General features: G+C 43.3%; 3 protein-coding genes across 8 annotated transcripts in view; all 3 read left to right on the top strand.

Annotated features, from left to right (window-relative positions):
• afdna (afadin, adherens junction formation factor a) overlaps positions 1-1,848 on the top strand; it is a 598,271-nt gene extending 596,423 nt beyond the window's left edge. The window contains exon 31 of the mRNA XM_068044631.1: positions 1,654-1,848. Coding sequence (XP_067900732.1) covers positions 1,654-1,815 — 162 coding nt within the window. The 3' untranslated portion in view covers positions 1,816-1,848. The remainder of the gene's footprint in view (positions 1-1,653) is intronic.
• The window catches only part of kif25 (kinesin family member 25), a 271,160-nt gene extending 266,635 nt beyond the window's left edge, over positions 1-4,525 (top strand). For 4 of the 6 annotated variants that reach the window (XR_010976174.1, XR_010976175.1, XR_010976172.1 and 1 more), the window contains one exon: positions 3,843-4,525. The gene's annotated coding sequence lies outside the window, so the exon portion shown is untranslated. The remainder of the gene's footprint in view (positions 1-3,842) is intronic. The other 2 variants (XR_010976173.1, XR_010976171.1) reach the window with 2 other exon arrangements.
• Positions 4,526-10,928: 6,403 nt separating this feature from the next.
• LOC137376324 (platelet-activating factor receptor-like) lies at positions 10,929-17,397 on the top strand. The gene has a single exon (XM_068044625.1). It carries the CDS (start codon positions 11,643-11,645, stop codon positions 12,645-12,647), a length of 1,005 nt encoding a protein of 334 aa, XP_067900726.1. The 5' UTR covers positions 10,929-11,642; the 3' UTR covers positions 12,648-17,397.
• The last annotated feature ends 7,511 nt before the right edge of the window (positions 17,398-24,908 follow it).

Here is a 24,908-nt window from a genome sequence, read left to right as displayed (position 1 = left end):
GGTGGGAACTTCCTTTTAACTGAGGTGAAGCCTCACAATGGGCCGGATTTTGTTGTTATCCTGACAGTGGGTTTTGTGGTGGGTGGGGCCAGAGAATCAGGGCAGAATCGCAACGGAACCCAATGCCCAGAATCCCGGTTCTGAATCTCCAGGAGCAGGATAGGCTGACGACAACCTTCTCCCAGAGGCCAATGGAGGCCCTTAAGTGGCTTATTAAATCATACAAGCGGCGGGGGGTGGGGAGCCAGCGCCGTGCAGGGAGGGCATCTTGTAAAGTGAGGCGCCCTCCCTGTGGGCTTGCAGGGGGGTCCTTCCTTCTTGGCAATTTGTGGCCTATGGAGCAACCCCCCCCCCTCCCCCCACCACCGTCCCCTGGACCAAATGACCACCCCCCACCCCGTCTTGCTGGGGCCTTCTGGACTGGCCCTGGAAACCTCGCTTATCCACTGGGGTTCCACCGCTGGGCCTGGGTCCTAGGCCTCCGCAGTACTGGTAGTGACCACCGCTTCTGAGGGCACTGCTAAGCTGCCAGCCCTCTGACTGGCAGGCAGCTCTTGGAGGCGGGATTCCCGTCCCGATAAAGTTTTTAAGTCTCCTTAAACTTTGACCCCAAAAGACTGGAGGATCGATCCGGGGTCTGAGAAAATGCAGAAGCAGTTAGTTATTGGCCTAGCGAATAAAAAAAATTTTTTTTGCAAAAATGCCTCCTTCCATATCAACAGAAGCTAATCAAGAGAGCAAAGTACAACTAAACATTAATTCTTTTTTGAAAAAAGTCTCAGAACTTTAGCAAAAGAAACTCATCTTCACAAATCCAACTTCAGCAGGACAGACTGGCTAATTAAACGCATGCCCATTTTATATTGAGTGAGGTGAGTGCCAAGATAGATGTTGGAGCTACCTACAGGGTCCAGAGGCTTCTCTCTTGCCAGGGATGGGTGGACATGTTCCTAGATGTGCTACTCAATTCAGTTAACACTAATACTTGAAAACCCTTCCCGGATGGTGCCACAAGAGATGGCATCTCAAAGCATATCACTCTGAAGCACATTCCAGTCATCTCCAGGTTGTTGGCTGCTCTTTGTTTCTCCTCTGTTCTTGTTGCCATCATTCAGTATTTATTTTCTAATCCTCTTCTAGTACTGCCATTGTTCCTCTAAGTAGCAGCAGGTTTTATTGTGTCTCTCCTCTCCCTGGAGCTTTCTTTGCACCCCCTCCCTCACATCTTGTTTCAATTACAGATGGGAGCTATACTCCCCACCCACCTCTTCATAAGTGTTCCTTGCCCCACAAACATATGGCATACCAAGCAGAACTTAGACTGCCTGCTAGCATGTGATTACACAAATGGCTGACTATCAAAGTCAGCTCAACATCAAAGCCAACCAACAAGCAGACATCCTGCCTCACCGAATTTTGCAGCAGTGCAACAACTCATTGGAATTTTTAGGCCGATGTTTCCTTCCCTAAGCCTGATTACAGCAAATAGAGCACTGGCAAAAGGGTTAAGGGACACAGTGCTCCTGCAGTATTAATGCATCCATGCCTGATACAGCAATGAATCAGTGATTCATGCCTGATCACCATTACGAGAAGGGCAGAGTTGATTGCATTCAGGTCAGAGATTGGCTAGAGTATCTCACGTGGGGTGAGAGAAGACAGGTTCTCTATAACCATGCCATTTTGTGTTTTGGCGGGGGAATAATGCCAAGAGATACTGAAGGGATATGGCCAAACTGCTTGTTAAGGATGTCAGGGCTAGCCAAAGAACAGCAGGCTTTGTTAGTCCAACTGCAGCCATTGCTAACAGAGTGACACAAAGTTTTGAATATTCCCACTTGAACATACTTGAGGGGGGTGGGGGGGGGGGGGGTGGTGGGTGGGGTGCGGCGGAGGTGGGACATGTGATTTCAGGCCAAAGCCCTGTCAAGTCAGCTTCAAACACAGCAGAAGTGAGAAATGATTATTTGACCATGCAGGAAGTCTAAATTGTACAAGCTGAGTGGGACTGCAAAAGATATAGATATGAGAGTCCAACCAAAGATTTGGGGAAAGCACAGACAGATGCTATACCTCTTTGCAAAGACATTTAATTCAGGCAACATCCTCTCAGCTACATGGAGTGACCAACATAGCCAGAAAATAGGTCTATACTATATCTCATTTAGAATGAGGTGAGTCTTATGTATCTTACCTGCTCAAGGAAAAAATGTGAGAACCTGGAAGGCCCAGCTGCATGTTTTTTGTGCGTGCACAGTCCTCACAAGCAGGCCATACGATTTGTGTGCAAGGGCCTTTTTCAAAGGAAGAAAAGTAGCATTCCTGTGTGTAATGCTAGATTCAATATGCAAGAGGTTAGCTCCCAGGACTACACATAGCACCTTTTTTTTTTACCAGTAAAGCAGCATCCTGAAACCAGCCTGGATATTGATTATATTTTACTGAAGATGTCAGTTTGTTTAGACTCACATAATAATCATTTGAAGTATTAATTAGTTATACAGAGAGAAGATTGGTATTTACAATTTCAAACATTATTTGCTATTGTGACTGATGATTCTTCACGGAACTTGACAGTCCAGGATGTTCCATTAGGGTAGTGGGGAGCATAGCCATACAGACACTTGGAATCCTCCTAGACACACATCAAAGGGCAGGATCTCATCTCAGGGCAGAAAATTTGATTGACAGCCATGTCTGAATCTCTTGAAGAAAGGAATTGAAAGAGGGAGGCCACTGGCTTGACCGGATCTGTCTGTAATTGCCACTCAGTGGGCAGAGCTCCCATCTCACAAACTTCATATGAGCGTTTTTCTCAGTTGCTCATGGTTTTGTCAGCTAGCAGAAAAAGCCCGAGGAACATTTAAAGGAGTAAGGTATTCTATATTGAAGCTCGTGTTTAGAGAAAAAGTAAGTTGTATCTTTATTAGGGAAATAAATATTATCTCTGTGATGTAGTCTATATTGTTAATGTATATATTTTATGTAAATACATCATTTATTGTTCTGAAGTCTTTGCCTTGTTTCAGTAGATTGTTCATTCAGTTCACGTCCAATAAAGAGAGAATTCAGTTGGGGTGGCAAATGTTATATCTCAATAGCTAGTGTACAGAGTAAGCATTCTCTTGTTACAGTTCTGGTTCCCCATATCATTTACCTTGATACAGGTGGGGGTGGGGGGGGGGGGGGGGGGAGGGGGGTGGAATATACACGCTGGATTGTAGGAAAAGTGAGATCCACCAACAGGAACGACCAGTGATGGTGAAACTGAGGAAACAGTTAGTATAAAAAACTGTGACAGAGGAGCTTGCCTGAATATTATGAAATTTGGCACAAATGCAATTAATTAAATGAAAATATTACAATGAGGCTGCTGCTGCCCACCATGCAGGCTTGTGTCACCTACCATGTTTCTTCATTGTGAAATAGAGAAGAGTGCAAAGAGGGCTTGCTCACTTGATTTCATAACCCATGCTTTCCCCTGCTAGGTTCTGCTAACTGCCCAAAGCCTTGCAAAATTGAGCTTAAAAGTACAAAAGTCTTGGCTGATCTTTCTGCCGCACTGCGTTCTCTCCAAGCAAGTTCTCAGTGGGAATGTATTAATTTTTCTATCTATGTTTCGTAAGAAACAAACTGTAACTGGAAACAAATTAAGGCAATTTAGACATTTTAAATTGGAGATAACTTAGCCTAGTTGCTGAGCAGTAATGTCAAAGGAGAAAGAAATCCAGTGCATCATCAACCCTTAAATAGATGCATGCCACAATTGTGAATATGACTTTAGAAAGTTTTTTTATCCTGCTGAATTCTTGTGAGTACTTCAATTTCTATTCATTTTGGAGGCATTCAGCTCGTTTTGTTTCAACATAAGCAGAGGGAATGAAGAATCAGAATTTACAGCATGGAAGGAGGCTGAAGGGGGAGAAAAAGACAAGGACAGTGAACAAAGGAAAAAGCCTGATGAACCACAAGCTGTCTTGAGTGACAAAAACCCAGACAAGAGTCAAAGTTTCATGTGTGCATGCTTGTTAATGATTGGATAGTATAATGTATACATGCTCAGAATGTTTAGTTTAGTTTAGAGATACAGCACTGAAACAGGCCCTTCGGCCCACTGAATCTGTGCCAACCATCAACCACCCATTTATACTAATCCTACACTAATCCCATATTCCTACCACATCCCCACCTGTCCCTATATTTCCCTACCACCTACCTATACTAGGGATAACTTATAATGGCCAATTTACCTACCAACCTGCAAGTCTTTTTGGCTGTGGGAGGAAACCGGAGCACCCGGAGAAAACCCACGCAGACACAGGGAGAACTTGCAGACTCCACACAGGCAGTACCCAGAATTGAACCCGGGTCGCTGGAGCTGTGAGGCTGCGGTGCTAACCACTGCGCCACTGTGCCGCCCAATGTAACCTAGCTATGTACACAAGTAGACACAATTGGATAGAGATAAGAGAGTAAGAATGTGTAACAGAATGATTGGTAAATGCAAACGAATCTGTAAAATAGTATAAGAATGATGTTTTGAAACTATTCGGAGAGTTCGTATGCCATCTTGCATGGGTGCGGTCTCCCCTGCATATGTTTGCAATAAACCAGTGAACAAAGAAGCTTGAGTCGCGTCCGGTCTATTGCGGAATCAGAGGTTGACTGAACTCCCTTTCAGAGGCTGTTCGGCCCATCATATCCACTCGGCGGACAAGTAGCTGTCCAGCCTAATCCCACTTTTCAACTCTTGGTGCATAGCTTTGTAGGTTACTTCAAGTGCGTATCCAAGTATTTTTAAATATTATGAGGGTTTCTGCCTCTACCACCCTTTCAGGCTGAGTGTTCCAGATCCCCACCATCCTCTGGGTGAAAAAAATTCCCCTTGAATCCCCTCTAAACCTCCTACCTCTTACCCTAAATCTACTACCCTGGTTCTGGGCCCGCAACCAAGGGGAATAGGGCGTTCCTATCCACTCCATCTAGACTCCTCATAATTTTATACACTTCAATTAGGTCTCTCTTCAGCCTCCTCTGTTCCAAAGTAAACACCCCTAGCCTATCCAATCTTACCTCATAACTAAAATTCTCCAATCCAGGCAACATCCTTGTAAATCTATACCTGCTCTAGTGCAATCACATCTTTCCTATAATGCTGTGACCAGAACTGCATGCAGTACTCTGGGTGTGTCCTAACTAGCATTTTATACCATTCCAGCATAACCTCGCTGCTCTTATATTCTATGCCTCGGCTAATAAAGGCAAGCATTTCGTATGCCTTCTTGACTATCTTATCTATCTGTCCAGCCACTTTCAGGGTTCTGTGGACATGCACTCCTAAGTCCCTCTGTTCCTCTACACTTCCTCAGTATGCTACCATTTATTGTGCATTCTTTTGCTTTGTTAGCCTTCCCCAAATGCATTACCTCACACTTCTCCGGATTGAACTCCATTTGCCACTGTTCCGCCCACCTGACCAGTCCATTGATATCCTCCTGCAGTCTACAACTTTCTTCTTCATTATCAACCACACAACCAATTTTTGTGATGCGACTACCAAACGCATCTTCCCCTCCCTCCCCCTGTCAGCATTCCAAAGGGATCGTTCCCTCCGTGACACCCTAGTCCACTTCTCCATTACCCCACCACCTCATCCCCTTCCCACGGCACCTTCCCCCGCAATTGCAGGCGGTGTAATACCTGCCCATTTACCTCCTCTCTCCTCACTATCCCAGGCCCCAAACACTCCTTTCAGGTGAAGCAGCGACTTACTTGTACTTCTTTCAATGTAGTATACTGTATTCGCTGCTCACATTGTAGTCTCCTCTACATTGGGGAGACCAAACGCAGACTGGGTGACCGCTTTGAGGAACACCTCCGCTCAGTCTGAAAGCATGACCCCGAGCTTCCGGTTGCTTGCCATTTCAACACTCCCCCCTTGCTCTCATGCTCACATCTCTGTCCTGAGATTGCTGCAGTGTTCCAGTGAACATCAACGCAAGCTCGAGGAACAGCATCTCATTTACCGATTAGGCACACTACAGTCTGAACATTGAGTTCAATAATTTCAGAGCATGACGGGCCCCCCATTTTACTTTTATTTTTAGTTATTTTTTCTTATTTATTTTTTTTAAAAAATTTGTGTTTATTTTATTTTATCTTAATTTGTTCAGTTTGCCTACCCACTATTTTTTTCATGTTTGTGCTTGTGGCTGTTCAGTTTCAGTCCATTAACACCCTATCTGTACTAATGCTTTGTCTTTTAACACACCATTAACATATTGTTTGCCTTTGCTCCATGACCTTCTGGTCAGTTATTCTCTGTGATCTTGTCCTATCTACGCCTTCTCCTTTGTTATCTCTTGCCCCACCCCCGCTTTACTTGCTTAAAACCTTTCATATTTCTAATATCTGCTAGTTCTGAAGAAGGGTCATTGACCTGAAACGTTAACTCTGCTTCTCTCTCCACAGATGCTGCCAGAGCTCCTGAGTATTTCCAGCATTTCTTGCTTTCATTTCAGATTTCCAGCACCCGCAGTATTTTGCTTTTATTTTGTATCATCTGCAAACTTCTTAATCATACCCCTACATTCAAGTCCAAATCACTGATATATACCACAAAAAGCAAAGGACCTCATACCGATCCCTGCAGAACCCCACTGGTAACATTCTTCAAGCCACAATAATACCCATCGACCATTACCCTTTGCTTCCTGCCTCTGAGCTAATTTTGGATCCAACTTGCCACTTTGCTTTGGCTCCCATGGGCTTTTACCTTTATGACCAGTCTGTCAAAGAACAAAGAACAATACAGCACAGGAACAGGCAAAGCCTGCACCGATCTTGATGCCTGCCTAAACTAAAACCTCCTGCACTTCCGGGGTCCGTATCCCTCTATTCCCATCCTATTCATGTATTTGTCAAGATATCTCTTAAACGTCTCTATGGTACCTGCTTCCACCACCTCCCCCGGCAACAAGTTCCAGGCACTCACCACCCGCTGTGTAAAGAACTTGCCTCGCACATCCCCTCTAAACTTTGCCCCTCTCACCTTAAATTTATGTCCCCTAGTAACTGACTCTTCCACCCTGGGAAAAAGATTCTGACTATCCACTCTGTCCATGCCGCTTATAACTTTGTAAACCTCTATCATGTCGCCCCTCCATCTCCGTCGTTCCAGTGAAAACAATCCGAGTTTATCCAACCTCTCCTCATAGCTAATGCCCTCCAGACCAGGCAACATCCTGGTAAACCTCTTCTGTACCCTCTCCAAAGCCTCCACGTCCTTCTGGTAGTGTGGTGACCAGAATTGCACGCAATATTGTAAGTGAGGCCTAACTAAAGTTCTGTACAGCTGCAGCATGATTTGCCTATTTTTATACTCTATGCCCCAACCAATGAAGACAATCATGCTGTATGCCTTCTTGACTACCTTATCCACCTGCGTTGCCACTTTCAGTGACCTGTGGACCTGTACGCCCAGATCTCTCTGCCTATCAATACTCCTAAGGGTTCTACCATTTACTGTATACTTCCCACCTGCATTAGACCTTCCAAAATGCATTACTTCACATTTGTCCAAATTAAATTACATCTGCCCAAATTACTCTGCACAAGTCTCCAACCGATCTATATCCTGCTGTATCCTCTGACAATCCTCATCATTATCCGCAACTCCACCAACGATTGTGTCGTCCGCAAACTTACTAATCAGACCAGCTACATTTTCCTCCAAATAATTTATATATACTACAAAGAGCAAAGGTCCCAGCACTGATCCCTGCAGAACACCACTAGTCACATCCCTCCATTCAGAAAAGCACCCTTCCACTGCTACCCTCTGTCTTCTATGACCGAGCCAATTCTGTATCCATCTTGCCAGCTCACCTCTGATCCCATGTGACTTCACCTTTTGTATCAGTCTGCCATGAGAGACCTTGTCAAAGGCTTTACTGAAGTCCATATAGATAACATCCACTGCCCTTCCTTCATCAATCATCTTTGTCACTTCCTCAAACAACTCAATCAAATTAGTGAGACACGACCTCCCCTTCACAAAACCATGCTGCCTCTCGCTAATAAGTCCATTTGTATCCAAATGGGAGTAAATCCTGTCCCGAAGAATCCTCTCTAATGTACGTATAAAAAGCCTTGGGATTTTCCTTAATCCTGTTTGCCAATGACTTCTCATAACCCCTTTTAGCCCTCCTGACTCCTTGCTTAATTCCTTCCTACTGTCTTTATATTCCTCAAGGGATTCGTCTGTTCCTAGCCTTCCAGCCCTTACGAATGCTTCTTTTTTCTTTTTGACGAGGCTCACAATATCCCGCGTTATCCAAGGTTCCTGAAACTTGCCAAACTTATCCTTCTTCCTCACAGGAACATGCTGGTCCTGGATTCTAATCAACTGACGTTTGAAAGACTCCCACATGTCAGATGTTGATTTACCCTCAAACAGCCGCCCCCAATCTAAATTCTTCAGTTCCTGCCTAATATTGTTATAATTAGCCTTCCCCCAATTTAGCACCTTCACCCGAGGACTACTCTTATCCTTATCCACATGTACCTTAAAACTTATGGAATTATGGTCACTGTTCCCGAAATACTCCCCTACTGAAACTTCGACCACCTGGCCGGGCTCATTCCCCAATACCAGGTCCAGTACAGCCCCATCCCTAGTTGAACTATCTGCGTATTGTTTCAAGAAGCCCTCCTGGATGCTCCTTACAAATTCTGCCCCATCCAAGCCCCTAGCACTAAGTGAGTCCCAGTCAATATAGGGGAAGTTAAAATCACCCACCACTACAACCCTGTTACCTTTACATCTTTCCAAAATCTGTCTACATATCTGCTCTTCTACCTCCCGCTGGCTGTTGGGAGGCCTGTAGTAAACCCCCAACATCGTGACTGCACCCTTCCTATTCCTGAGCTCCACCCATATTGCCTTGCTGCATGACCCCTCCGAGGTGTCCTCCTGCAGTACAGCTTTGATATTCTCCTTAACCAGTAATGCAGCTCCCCCACCCCTTTTACATCCCCCTCTATCCCGCCTAAAGCTTCTAAATCCTGGAACATTTAGCTGCCAATCCTGTCCTTCCCTCAACCAAGTCTCTGTAATAGCAACAACATCATAGTTCCAAGTACTAATCCAAGCTCTAAGTTCATCTGCCTTACCTGTTATACTTCTTGCATTGAAACAAATGCACTTCAGACCACCAGTCCCATTGTGCTCCGCATCATCTCCCTGCCTGCTCTTCCTCTTAGTCTTACTGGCCTTATTTACTAGTTCCCCTTCATTTATTTCTCTTGCTGTCCTACTGCTCTGGTTCCCACCCCCGTGCCACACTAGTTTAAACCCTCCCGAGTGACGCTAGCAAACCTCGCAGCCAGGATATTTGTGCCCCTCCAGTTTAGATGCAACCCGTCCTTCTTGTACAGGTCCCATCTGTCCCTGAAGAGATCCCAATGGTCCAGATATCTGAAACCCTCCCTTCTACACCAGCTGTTCAGCCACGTGTTTAGCTGCACTATCTTTCTATTTCTAGCCTCACTGGCACGTGGCACAGGGAGTAATCCCGAGATTACAACCCTAGAGGTCCTGTTTTTTAACTTTCTACCTAACTGCCTAAACTCCCCCTGCAGGACCTCATCACTCTTCCTGCCTATGTCGTTGGTACCGATGTGTACCACAACCTCTGGCTGTTCACCCTCCCCCTTCAGAATGCCCCCTGTCCGTTCAGAGTCATGTGGGATCTTATCAAAAGCCTCTAATAAAGATGCAACTTACTTTCTCTCTAGTGTTGTGAAATTCCAAGGAGATGAAATTGGTTTACACCAGTATCCCAAAACAGGTTCATAACCAACTGGCTTCAATGGAAAAGAAAATTGGACACGGTGTAAAACAGGCTGCTGATTCACCATGAGCCCATTTTGCACAACTGGCAAAGACTAATTTTACCCTATGATTCTAAAACCCTGATACATGCCAGAAAGATATGGACAGTCACTCTTAATGTTTATCTGAGTGGAATGCAGGAGATCAAATTACAACATGATACCCCTCCCTTGCCACAGACACACATACATTACAAATCGACTTTTCCCTTTTAGTGACACATGTATTTGTGCATGCTCATGCCCCCAGTGCTTAAAACAATGCTGTAAAGTCTGGCAATTTCCTGGGTTTCAGCTCCACACCTATTCACCCTCCTACTCAAGAACACAAGGACTCCCGTGCTACTTGTGGCAAGAAAGTACATCTCTTTATGTTACCTCTAACTTCATAATAAAAATAGACACAAGTACCATGTGACCTTGTCAATCTGAGAACTTATTAACTAGGCTGCACTTGGAGGTGGGACAATAACAAATTGGCTGTTCACTATTTCATTACGAACGTTGTCTCAGTTCTTTGGTTTTTATCCTCTCCCACAATCCTGCTTCTAGGCCAGAGATGCCTGAACCAGCTGCAAAATGGCAACCAGTCTGTCTCGAAAGGTCCCACAAGCTGCCAGCCTATTTAACATTTCTTCCACACCATGAAAAAAATAGCTCCTCAGGTCTCTTCTCCCCAACCACAGCTCCCTATTTATGGCTAACCTCATCCCTCTGCTTTGCCAATTTGTCCTTCAAGTACTCACAATAATATCAGCATGATTGCACATCTCTGCAAATCATTGTACATGCTGGATGTAATGACTAAATTGTCCATATATATTTATTTTAAAAGAACATGGGCATGATGCATGATGTATGGTGTTCTTTCTTTTGGGCCTCCTTATCTCGAGAGACAATGGATACGCGCCTGGAGGTGGTCAGTGGTTTGTGAAGCAGCGCCTGGAGTGGCTATAAAGGCCAATTCTGGAGTGACAGGCTCCAGAATGACAGGTGTAATAAAAGCAAAATACTGCAAATGCTGGACTTTGGTAGTCTGCTCGGGGAACTATCTGACAGGATCTACCATCTCCTTTTCCCGTGCTTTTCTCCTTGAGGATTGGTGGTCAGAGGTGTTTTTCCACAGAAACTTTCCAACACCACTTCAAAAAACTGAAGATTGGTAGAACAGAAACAAAGCCAAGAACGCCTACAGTGAATCAGCAGATTTGACGTACCACACCCACAGTTTTTTCTACATTAACCGCACAACTGTTGGAAATATGAAATATTCAGTGTCACATCCGGTCAGATAAATAAACCAAAACGCACAGGCTTCTTTCATTTGAAGTACTGAAGTGAACAACAGAGAAACCAAGAAAGCCTTCTTGAAAAAGTTCTGCTCTTCTCACGGGAATTCCGTTTCTCTCTCCACAGATGCTGCCAGACTTGCTGCGTTGCCAGAGAAACTATAACAGAATTTGACTAGTCTGTACAGTGCAAGCACCTGCATTGAGCTGGTAGTGGATATTGAATTAGTTACACGGTTTACTTATTCAGAGGTTCAATTCCACGGAAATCACACATTGTGATTTTTTAAAAATAACTGCAGACCAAAAGCCTTTTGTATGAAGAGCCATCTTGAAAACAGCAGAAAAGTGACCTGTGACGACTCTACCTTGCAATAATAACGTGACACTGAGGAACGGGAGAAAATTGTCACGTCCAGCAACACCAATCGTTTCTCCATCGAATGTTCAACCGTTAAAATGAATAACTCAACACATTCGGGAAACTGCAGTGAAGAACATTTTTATGACACATCTGAATTTAGGTACCAGTTTTTCACTATAATTTACAGCTTTCTATTTATTGTGGGACTCCCGGAAAACATTGCAGCACTTTATTTTTTAGTACGTAGCACAGCTAATAAAAGACTAACCGAAGTCAAAATCTACATGATCAGTCTAACAGCGGCTGATCTCCTGTTCGTTACATTTCTTCCTTTCTGGATTGATTACTACTATCGTGAAGGCAATTGGGCTTTCGCCAGCTTCATGTGCAGTCTATGCGGATCTCTGTTTTACATCAATACTTACAATACTATCTTCTTTCTGGCTTTCATCAGCTTCACTCGTTACCTCGCTGTCTCACAGCCGGTAAAGACAGCTCAATCGAAACAGATCAAAAGAGGCTTCGCCCTTACTGCTTTCATCTGGACAATAACACTTTTCTTTTCTTTACCGTTTTTAATCGATAACGAATCACACCTGAACAGAAAAGACAGCAAAATAAGTTGTTTTGAAAATTATCGGGAGGGAAAAATTCTGATCCTAATTATCCACTTGCTAATGTTGTTGGGTTTTTTCCTTAGTTTTGGAGTGGTCATTGCCAACCGTGTCCTTATCCTTCGAAAACTGTCAGTTGATCAGGAAAAATTGAGAACTTCGCAAAGCAGGTTGAAGATACGGGCTTTTCGAATGGTGTTTACCGTTCTGATTATTTATGTTATTTGTTTTCTACCTCACCATCTGGTCCAACTGCCCTGGGTGCTTTTAGTTCTCAATTTCTGGCAATCTGACGACTGCGCTTTCAGAAAGACTGTCAACGATGTTCATCAAGTCACCCTATGCCTAATGTGTATCAACTGCATTCTGGACCCCATTCTTTACTGCTTTCTGACAGAAAACTTCAAGCAATATTTGAAAGAATTGACACAGTCTTGCAGACGTAAATATATCCTCAAGAGCAGCCCTAAACCTCAAGAGATTTAGCTTTCATGAAAGCTTTATCCTAGTTGTGGAATTTTACTCTGCAAGTACTTTATATCACCTCAAAAATAACCGCTGATCAACTTTTGTATTAGAAATCAACTGTACTCGTGAAGGTCGTTTAGTTTATCATGAGAAAAGGTTGAACTATAAGTACGCCTTGTTTACGATTGTTTTTTTCCCAGCATTTTTATTATTCCAAAACAATGAAATATCAGATCAAAGAACTTCTTGCTTTCAATATTAGTGAACCTTGTGGTGTGTAGCATTTCCTGAGTATGTTACAGACATTTACTGAAGACCTTTCAGTTCCTTGTTATTTAGTTACCTGATCTCACCCAAGGCAAAAGTTAGGGAGTTGCAATTGGCTTCAGTGCCTTTGAATTAGGACGTGGAAAAAAATCATCCAGTGCCCCGATTTTGATTTCCATCAACTAATCCCGACTGCAAAGAGCACATCATTGAGGATAGCAGCTTTATCCCAATGCCCCATGATTGAAATTTACAAACACAGCAACAATGGGCCTTGTGGTCCATCCATTCTGCCCCACATAACTGCAACATCTTGTGCATCACAATATATAAACTCTACACCACACCTGAAAGCCATGTGATCTGGAAGGAGCAAAAACCCAGGCCAATTTGGATGGATAAAACCTGGGAGATTTGGCTCTGAACTGCATAGACGATCACTGCTATTCCAGAAGGTCACTCTGGCCCTGATAATACCATGCAATATCTACCACATATAAGAACAGGAGCAGGCCATTTAGCACCTCAACAAGATCATGGCTAATCTGCAACCTAACTCCATAACACCTTTGCCCCATATCCCTTAATATAGAGATACAGCACTGAAACAGACCCTTTGGCCCAATGAGTCTGTGCTGACCAACAACTACCCGTTTATACTAATCCTACATTAATCCCATATTCCCCACCATCTACCTACACTAGGGGCAATTTATAATGGCCAATTTACCTACCAACCTGCAAGTCTTTGGCTGTGGGAGGAAACCAGAGCACCCGGTGGAAACCCACACAGTCACAGGGAGAACTTGCAAATTCTGCACAGGCAGTACCCAGAACAGAACCCGGTCGCTGGAGCTGTGAGGCTGTGGTACTAACCGCTGTGCCACTGTGCCACCCCAAATATCTCAGATTTAAAATTAACAATTGATCTAGCATCAATTTCCATTTGCAGAAGAGAGTTCCAAACTTCTACAACTCTCTGCATCTAGAGGTGTTTCCTAGTTTCACTCCTGAAAGGCCTGACTCTAATTTTTAGACTATGCCACAACTCCTTGATTCCTAACTAATGCAAATAGTTTTCTTCCATTTACCCTATGTTCCCCTTAATATCTTGAAAACTTTGATCAAAATACCCCTTAACCTTCTAAATCACAGGGAATACAACCTTAGTTTGTATAATTTCTTCTTGCAATTTAACCCTTGGAGTCCAAGTATTATTTATTTTATTTTAGACTGCATTTGCTGACAATGGAACCACTAAGTGGCGCAGCACTGGCACATGCACAAATGCATCCTCATCGACTGAAACGTCTCTGTCTGTGACGTCTCAGGCAGCTGCCAGTATAAAAAATGGCGCTACTCAATTTGTCACATAAAGTGAATTAAACCAAACCCCCTCAAAGGCTGCCATCGCCGCCTTCATCCCAACCCCAACAGTACCCCACTCCCTCCCGCCATCGACGCATCTCTTTGCCGCTCTCATTCCCACCTGTCTGCGATTGCAACCATTGAGGGTTGAGGCACTGCTCAGACTGGCATCATTATGTCTCGTGTCCTTGCATGGTGATGTCAGTGTGCGCATGCACAGATTCATACTAGCAAGCTGACAAATGTTCGGACACACTGATGACATCTGCAATCGCTCTGCACATGTTTTGCGTTGTCAGGAGACACTCCGTTTATTTTAATGATCTGTGTACCTGAACCCCAAGTCTCTTTGGACCTCCAGTGTTTCTAGCTTTTCACCATTTAGAAAGTACTAACCCTTTTCGGTCGCTACATTGAAATCCATTCGCCATAGTTTTGTCCATTCACTTCAGCTATCAATATCTCTGTGTAATTTTATGCTTCCTTCTACGCTGCTTACAGTGCTGCCTATCTTTGTGTCATCAGCAATTTGAATATGTGGCTTTCAATCCCACCATCTAAGTTGTTAATAAACCCAGTGAATAGTTGAGGCTCCAACACAGAGCTTTGAGGGCATCACTAGTCACATCCTGCCAATTAGAGGGCCTGTCCATTATCCCTACTCTCTGTCTCCTGCACTGAGCCAATTTCCTAACCAGGCCAATAATTTAACTTCAGTTACATAAAAGTCCTTGTAAGATGTGATCTTCAGCTGACAATCACTGTCTAGGCTTACACATGAAGGATGATCACTTAGGCAAAGTACAGGAGACTGCCCAGCATCTATACGACCATACCCCTGACTGAGTCCACATTTTCAGGGCACACAGGCCTTTTATTTAAAAAAAACAGATTACAACATTGTAGAGGAAGATTTAGACATTAGAATCTGAAAGATGACAAGATGCAGTGTTTGTATGTGTGGTTATAGTTAGTTTATTTCCTGCCCTTCCCCCTTTCCCTTGTTACATTAATTTTTAAATGCAGCTCATCTGCACTACATTTCAGTTCTGAGGAAGATCTATACTTGAAATGTGAACTGATTTGTAGTCTCTCAACAAATGCTACCTGACCTGCTAATTGTTTCTGTGTTTTCTGTTTCTGTTTAAGAAACAGAGTGGCCAATTTCCCCAAAAAAGTTCAATGAAATTGTGAGGCAAGATATCTGAGGTCAGGCCCCGAGGCTCTTGTGCACACTCTGCATCCCCTCACATTCCTTGAACATTTTGGGATGTCTGTTGCCTAGTTCAATATTTATTTGCTAAGGCAGTAACATATGATTTGAAGTTGTTAATTTTGTAAATTTATTTTTTTAATAGATGAATTTTGGATTTGTTGAGTGAGACAGCGAGCACAGGCCCAAATCTATGAGACCCCAAATATCTATTTGTCTTGGTATATCCACTGCAGAGCTGGTTGTGAGATGCTTGTCAGATGATTTTCCTTTTCCTCACTGTTATGTCTGAAACACTGATGTTACGCCTGGAACACGGACGTTAAGTTGTGATTGAGTTTGTACTTGCCTGCCTCATTCAGGCCTTGTGGGAGCTAAAATAGCTTCTTGTCTGTGACAGAATGGCTGGAAGTTACAACACTGACTCACTAAGAACAGGAAGTCAGTCACAGAAACTTTATTATATGTAGGTCTGTATAGGTGCAAGTGTTGTCATGAAAAATTAGGTTTGACAAACATTTTTGTGAAGAGGCAAAAACTGTGCATCATTTTATTGCAGTTATGTTACAGGAAGTCACATGATGAGTTCTTCCAATGCAGTTTCTATCATGAGGCTATTTTAAGTTTTGCTGATGTCATAAAGTGGGCAATATCAGAGCAGCCACATTGATGGTCATTCGAAAGAAAATCAAGTGGGAGGTATAATGGGCGGCCAGTCCAAAGAGGTACATTTTACACCATCACCAAAAGTGAAACATAACCTCCCCCCACCAAGTATTAACTGTCTGTGAACAGCCCATCCTTCCTTGATTGTGACTAAGGTTTAGTACGCACGTGCATATAGTGTTGCTAATTGTTAAGTTTGTATTTAAAGGGGCATTGTTTTCATGAAAGATGTTTTGCAAACCATTTTCTTTTGCTCGCAAGCACAGAACACAATGCCATCGAGCATAACAAATAATCGTGCCATAAAGTGGCTTGTGCATCGCTTGCATCTAATAACTTATGCCAAAAATGATGCAGCTCTATTCCTTTCACAAACTATTAAAGTTTTGCTAAACACTTTTTAACACATTGCCCTCTGAATACTGCAATTTCACTTTGATTCAGGATAGTTCTAATTTTTATAAATATCATATTACAGTGTCTTTATTTATCATGATTAGTCAAAATAGTTTCAGTAAATTGGCACAAAAACAAGAAATGCTGGAACCACTCAGCAGGTCTGGCAGCATCTGTGGAAAGAGAAGCAGAGTTAACGTTTCGGGTCAGTGACCCTTCTTCGGAACTGACAAATATTAGAAAAGTCACAGATTATAAACAAGTGAGGTGGGGGTGGGGCAAGAGATAACAAAGGATTCCAGCATTTCTTGTTTTTGTTTCAGATTTCCAGCATCCGCAGTATTTTGCTTTTATTTCAGTAAATTGGCACTTGACTGAGGAATTTTTTTTCTGCAATTTTTTTATGTTCGCAAAGGAATCATAGTATTGTATTATACACATCATTTTTGCTCCCTGGGCACTTGACAAATTAAAAATTGCTGGGCAGAATTCACATTCTGCAACCATTATGTGGGAAGATTCAAATTGTGCTTTGAAACACCTCCAAATTTAGTAAAAATGTGATCAAAATGATAAGCGAATTCTGACGAAAATAGCTGCATGCTTTTCCTACTTTTCACCACACTGAAAAATGGATCTGAGGTGGAATTTATTTTCGTCTACTGGTCTGAATTTTCCAGGCTCTGTTTATATATGGGGTGAGGGGAGCTACAGAAATTCATTTTAGTTTGTATTATTTCCTTTGGTATGAAACATTCCCCACTTGATTCTAATTTTTGCCTAATTGTGTGATATGTATCTTACTGATATGTCTGTCACTCCTTGACAAAATCATTATAAAGATTGTCCATTAATTGACCTTCTTTGTTTCTCTTTTTCTGTTTTTTGTTTGGTCAATGGAGCAATTCCAATACTCCAGTTGCAAACTTTGTTCTAAAGAAAAGCACATCAGAGATGGGGCTACCACATTTAGCATCAATTCTCCCACCTCGCTCTCCTAAGTATGCCTCTCTGCGCAGGGTTTGTGCAAAAACTGCTGGTTTTATCAGACTTCTAACAACAATAAGGCACGAATTAACTTGCTCACTTTCTCCCTGTCGAATTTTGGAAGGAATTTCAGATACTTAGAATTTGGGTCCAAACGTCATTGTTCACCTTTAGCTATGTGAGATTGTTTCTTGTATAACAGTGTAAGAGTTCTTAAATTGGACAAGATACAGTGGGTCATCATCCCAGAAAGTCATATCACACAATAAATGACACAATGCAGCTACAACCATGGAACAGGAAACATACATATCTTCCCCAAAGAGCTCGTTCACATGTCTGCAAAGCTCAAATAGAGTTTTCAACTTCCGCCAATGAAATTGCACTATATTTGCGCAGCAAATTGCTGGAATGTTGATCCCGTAAACAGCAATATCACATCTGGGAACATCTTGCTCGTTCGCCCATCTCCCTGACTAGTGGAAGGCAAATATAGCGAAAGAAACAGAGCAAAAGAAGGAAAAGGAAATAAGGTGAATTATAGTCAAATGACAATGACAACTTGTGGAAGGTCGGAACTCCGCATATATCTGTAACTCCTCAATTTTGTTTACAAATTAATAATGGCGTGGGATGGTGCACCGTTTCAGCAATTTCTGGTCCTAGGTTTGTAACATGCAGCAGGAGTGGGCACTGTTAGATTGCGCTTCTGGAAAGCTAATGTGGCTGCGATAGCGAATCTATTTCTAAACAGTGGCTGAATGTGGAGTTCCCTCTAAAAGCATCTTGTATGAGATTCCTGTTTCTGTCCAGTTGTATTTCTAGTTCTACATCATTAGCTGTTCTATGCCTGAAATGACCCATGAGTTTTCTGTATTTTGCCTGGAAGTTTCCAAGTCCGGCATCATTAACTGCTACTGCGATTGATCACTGGAGATAGAGAGTGATCATATGCCAAAAATTGGCTGTCGTTATCGTATTTCATACATTGTCAATACCAGTTCTTACCTTGGCTTATTTCAGCCACTCTTTTGCACCATTCAAAAAACACTTTGTACATGTTGCAGCATAATATGTCCAGGACCAGTCAAAGGGAAAATGAAACCCTGGGCGAACTTGTATCTTAGCGCCCTTTCTTTGAGTTTACGTATGTGGTAGTATTAGCAAAAAGAAATCACACTTTTAAATATCTAAACCTTCTTCTACTAAAACCAATAGGTTTGTATTCTCTCGGCAAATTTCACCTGACACTCACGCCCAGCTACGATATATTTAAATATTTAAAAGAACTCCACTCTTTTGAACAAAACTCAGTAAAAGTCACTGCATTAAACACAGAAGTCCCTTTACAAAAGCAAAATACTGGGATGCTGTAAATATGAAATAAAAACAAAATGCTGCAAATACTCAGCAGGTCAGTTCTTCTTTGGCCTCCTTGTCTCGAGAGACAATGGGTAAGCGCCTGGAGGTGGTCAGTGGTTTGTGGAGCAGCGCCTGGAGTGACTATAAAGGCCAATTCGAAAGTGACAGACTCTTCCACAGGTGTTGCAGATAAAATTGGTTGTTGGGGCTGTTACACAGTTGGCTCTCTCCTTGCACATCTGTCTTTTTTCCTGCCAACTGCTAAGTCTCTTTGACTCACCACTCCCCGCCTTTTCAGGCTGCCCGCCAGCTCTGCCGAACGCTGGCAACTGACTCCCACGACTTGTGGTCAATGTCACAGGACTTCGTTTCGCGTTTGCAGACATCTTTAAAGCGGAGACACGGACGGCCGGTGGGTCTGATACCAGTGATGAGCTCACTGTACAAAGCGTCCTTGGGGATCCTGCCATCTTCCATATGGCTCACGCGGCCAAGCCATCTCAAGCGCCGCTGGCTCAGTAGGGTGTGTATGTTGGGGATGTTGGCCACCTCGAGGACTTCTGTGTTGGAGATACGGTCCTGCCACCTGATGCCAAGGATTCTCCGGAGGCAGCGAAGATGGAATGAGTTGAGACGTCGCTCTTGGCTGACATACGTTGTCCAGGCCTCGCTGCTGTAGAGCAAGGTACTGAAGACACAGGCTTGATACACTCGGACTTTTGTGTTCTGTGTCAGTGCGCCATTTTCCCACACTCTCTTGGCTATTCTGGACATAGCAATGGACGCCTTTCCCATGCGCTTGTTGATTTCTGCATCAAGAGACAGGTTACTGGTGATAGTTGAGCCTAGGTAGGTGAACTCTTGAACCACTTCCAGATTGTGGTCGCTGATATTGATGGATGGAGCATTTCTGACGTCCTGTCCCATGATGCTCGTTTTCTTGATGGTTAGGCCAAATTCGTTGCAGGCAGCTGCAATCCTGTCGATGAGTCTTTGTGGACACTCTTCTGTGTGGGATGTTAATGCAGCATCGTCAGCAAAGAGGAGTTCCCTGATAATGACTTTCTGTACTTTGGTCTTCGCTCTTAGACAGGCAAGGTTGAACAACCTGCCATCTGATCTTGTGTAGAGGAAAATTCCTTCTTCTGAAGACTTGAATGCATGTGAGAGCAGCAGTGAGAAGAAGATCCCAAACAGTGTAGGTGCAAGAACACAGCCCTGTTCAACGCCACTCAGGATAGAAAAGGGGTCTCTTGAAGCACTGCTATGCTGAATTGTGCCTTTCATATTGTCAGGTCAGGTAGAGTTAATATTTCAGGTTGATGACCTTTCAAGAGAATGGTTAGAGGTTAGAAATGTATTATATCATACTCATACAAGAAGAAATTATGAACTATATCATGAACCTGTGAAACAAACCCACAATGGACACTTTTCCTACAAAAGAAAATGGAGTTGAGAGATCAGGTGACCTTATCCTGTACTGCTAATACACATAGAAACTAAACCCTGAGTCAATATTCATGTCTGGACAAGCCTTGGAGAAGGCATTAAAATGCAAATTCTGAGTTAATAGTTACTTCTCTCCAAAGAATTGAGGTAACAATAGCATTGCAGACTTGGTGACTCCAAATTTAAACTCAAGAGAATGGGTGTGAAAAACTCCATTTTATCAAGATGGAATGAAAATGGGTGACACCCAGACCACATTGTCTAACAATGGCCTCACTATCAGATACCATTTATGAGAACAATGAGGGAGAAACTCTGCTCACATGACTAAAACCAGGTTTCGGATAAGGAATTTTAATAAAAAAACTTTCTGTGCAGACAAAGCCAGAAGAAGAAGGAGATCCATCTATGCTATCGAAGAGACAAGTCCCTGCCTAAGATTACCAGGAGACTGGAGTTTGGCCTTGAACTCCCTACCTGAGAAATGATACCAGGCCTTCCCCAGTGACCTTTGGCTGGAATATAACAAAAGAAGTCAGCAGCAATGCATCCATCTTCCTAAACCTCTGAAGTCTTTCTTCAGTGAACAAGGAAAAGAATACAGGCCTGCATTGTTCAAAGTCTTCACCCCAGGGAAACACAAGTTAAAGATTGGACACTTTTAAAACATTAGAAGTAAATGCATGTTATTTTTAAATCTCTATTTTTTCTTGTGTGTTTGGGTGTATCTTTATGTGTGTGAGAGTGGGTGACATTGCATACATTTTCATGTGTTGTCAGAATAAACATTTATCTTTCTTTTAAACTTAGGAGAAAACCTGTCATTTGTCTGTTTGCTGACCATTAAAATGCTCAGTGGATAAAACGCTGTCTCTGGTCAGTTGAGAGGTGAAAAAGGGAAAAACCATCCCTCTCATCTCCCACCTGTCCATAACAAATAGGTGTAAAGTAATAGGCTGCCTGACCTGCTGAGTATTCCCAGAATGTTCTATTTTTATTACAGATGTCCTTTTGTTTATTTTATGGATGGATTGGTTTATTTAGAAGCCTGCCTGTACTCACCTAGTTCCCACCAACAGCCCTGGTAACTGTGGGTCTTCCTGGTGATCGTAGGCCCGCACTCAGTGCTCCTCCGTGCGTGCTCCCCTAGGTGAAAAAGCCAGCCTCATATGTGGTGGCCACACTCCAAGCCTGCCTCTGGCTGCTGCTTGTCTGATCCTGACTTCCTGATGGAAGTGCTCATTGACAACCACAGGCAGAACAAACAAAACTGGTAGCCCACTCTTGAAACTCCCTATTGAAAGGTTTGGGGTGGGGAGCGATGGCGGTTCTGTTCAAACTGATTGCATAGTAATTTGTTGCTTAAATGGCTGCTTATGATCTGTGTAAAAAAAAAGATAATTACCGAATCAGCTTTTTTATAACAATACGAGCATACAAACCTACAGACATACAAAGAGCAGGAGTAGGCCACTCAGCCCCTCGAGCCTGCTCCGTCATTCAACAAGCTCATGATTGATCTGACTGTAACCTCGACGCCACATTCCCGCCTACCCCCAATAACCTTTCACCCCCTTGCTTATCAAGAATCTATCTACCTCTGCCTTAAAAATATTCAAAGACTCTGCTTCCACTGCCTTTTGAGAAAGAGTTCCAAAGACTCAAGACCTTCTGAGAGAAAAAAATTCTCCTCATCTCTGTCATAAATGGGCAACCCCTTATTTTTAAACAGTGACCCCTAGTTCTAGATTCTCCCACAAAAAGAAACATCCTTTCCACATCCACCCCGTCAAGACCCCTCAGAATCATATATGTTTCAATCAAGCACCTCTTACTCTTCTAAACTCCAGCAGATACAAGCCTAGCCTGTCCAACCTTTCCTCATAAGACAACTCGCCCATTCCAGGTATTAGTCTAGTAATCCTTCTCTGAACTGTTTCCAATGCAATTACATCCTTCCTTAAATAAGAAGACCAATACTGTACACACTACTCCAGATGTGGTCTCACCAATGCCTTGTACAATTGAAGCATAACCTCCCTACTTTTGTATTCAATTCCCCTCACAATAAACGATAACATTCTATTCGCTTTCCTAATTATATGCTGTACCTGCATACTAACCTTTTGCGTTTCATGCACGAGGACACCCAGATCCCTCTGCATCTCAGAGCTCTGCGATCTCTCACCATTTGGATAATATGCTTCTTTTTTATTCTTCCTGCCAAAATGGACAATTTCACATTTGTCCACATATACTCCGTTTGCCAGATCTTTGCCCACTCACTTAACCTATCTATATCACTTTGTAGCCTCCTTATTTCCTCTTCACAACTTACTTTCCTACCTATCTTTGTGTCATCAGCAATTTAGCAACCATACCTTTTATCCAAATCATTTATATAAATATTAAAATGTTGAGGCAGCAGCACTGATCCCTGTGGCACACCACTCATTACATCTTGCCAAGCAGAAAATGACCTTTTAGACAGCCAATCTTCCATCCATGCCAAAATGTTACCCCCTACTCCCTTTACCTGATAAAGATTATCTATTTGTGACATTATAGTTCTGCCGGAAGGTATCACAGAATCACAGAATAATACAGTGCAGAAGAGGCCCTTCGGCCCATCGAGTATAGTATATGACTGATTGTAAAATGCTATTTGCAGGTCATCTCTTAGCTCTGTGTCACTTACAATGTTTACCGGTCTGCAGTTGGTAGCAATCCACTTTGCAATAGAATTGGTTATATTATCGTACATAGCTCATGGGCTTCCAATGATTCTGAATTTCTAGGAGTACGCTGTCAAAACTGATGGGTTTCATTTGTTGTTGTGTTGTTGGTTGTCGCAGAAGGGCTACTGGAAAGTTTATTTTGAACAATTAAGGCAATTTCATATGCAAGGTGGTACAGCAGACTGAATGTACCTCTGTAATATTAGAACTCAATTTGGCAGTCAATACAAGTAACTCTCTTTCTTTCCAAAGAACTGACAGAAAGGTCTTTTAAAAATAAACTTCCCATTCACAAGCTCTTTGCTGTAAAATGCTCTGCCTCTTTGTTCTTTTGAAGTCGTTTCACTCAGACTCGTGATCACCCAAGAAAACATATTATACTCAAATGCGTGCAACAATTGAATGAGTGCAGTCTTCCTTTGAACAGAAAGTTAAAGAGGAATCTTACTGACGTTATTTTTAAGCGTGGGCCAGGATCATTTCTGAGTCCTGACTCTGATAGCATCTTAGCCCTGACCAGCTGTGTAATCTGCAGACAATTAACAGACTGCCTCTGTGTTTGCTGTCCAATTAAGGACGGCGGGCAGGAAGGCCAGTTGGAGCGCCTGAGGGTGTGGGCAGCTGGCAGCTCGATCGGGAGAGATGGACACTGCCAATGTAAGTGAAGGGACCACCGAGGGTGCCTCAAGATGGAGGCGCCATCTGAAGACGTTTGAATTTTTAAATATAAGGTGTGCCTGCAGCTGCATTGGCCATCATTTATTTTTATTTATTTAGAGATACAGCACTGAAACAGGCCCTTCAGCCCACTGAGTCTGTGCCAACCATCAACCACCCATTTATACTAATCCTACATTAATCCCATATTCCCTACCACATCCCCACCATTCTCCTACTACTTACCTGCACTAGGGGCAATTTACAATGGTCAATTTACCTATCAACCTACAAGTCTTTGGCTGTGGGAAGAAACCAGAGCACCTGGCAGAAACCCACACAGTCACAGGGAGAACTTGCAAACTCCACACAGACAGTACCCAGGTCACTGGGTGCCGTTTCCTGCTCCCGCCCCGAACTAGAAAACTTTATCAACTTTGCTTCCAATTTCCACCCTTCTCTCACCTTTACATGGTCCATCTCTGACACTTCCCTTCCCTTCCTCGACTTCTCTGTCTCCATCTCTGGGGATAGGTTGTCTACCAATATCCATTATAAGCCCACTGACTCCCACAGCTACCTCGACTACACTTCTTCACACCCTACCTCCTGTAAGGACTCCATTCCATTCTCCCAGTTTCTCCGTCTCCGATGCATCTGCTCTGATGATGCTACCTTCCATGACGGTGCTTCTGATATGACCTCCTTTTTCCTCAACCGAGGATTTCCCCCCACTGTGGTTGACAGGACCCTCAACCGTGTCTGACCCATTCCCCGCACCTCTACCCTCACCCCTTCCCCTCCCTCCCAGAACCGTGACAGGGTTCCCCTTGTCCTCACTTTTCATCCCACCAGCCTCCATATCCAAAGGATCATCCTCCGCCATTTTCGCCACCTCCAGCGTGATGCCACTACCAGTCGCATCTTCCCCTCCCTTCCCCTGTCAGCATTCCGAAGGGATCGTTCCCTCCGCGACACCCTGGTCCACTCCTCCATTACCCCCACCACCTCGTCCCCGTCCCAGGGCACCTTCCCCTGCAATCGCAGGAGGTGTAATACCTGCCCATTTACCTCTCTCCTCACTATCCCAGGCCCCAAACACTCCTTTCAGGTGAAGCAGCGATTTACTTGTACTTCTTTCAATGTAGTATACTGTATTCGCTGCTCACAGTG

Source organism: Heterodontus francisci, chromosome 13 (assembly GCF_036365525.1).
Source record: "Heterodontus francisci isolate sHetFra1 chromosome 13, sHetFra1.hap1, whole genome shotgun sequence".
Taxonomy (NCBI): domain Eukaryota; kingdom Metazoa; phylum Chordata; class Chondrichthyes; order Heterodontiformes; family Heterodontidae; genus Heterodontus; species Heterodontus francisci.
Note: the sequence above shows the minus strand (reverse complement) of the source record. Positions and strands in the feature narration are given on the sequence as shown.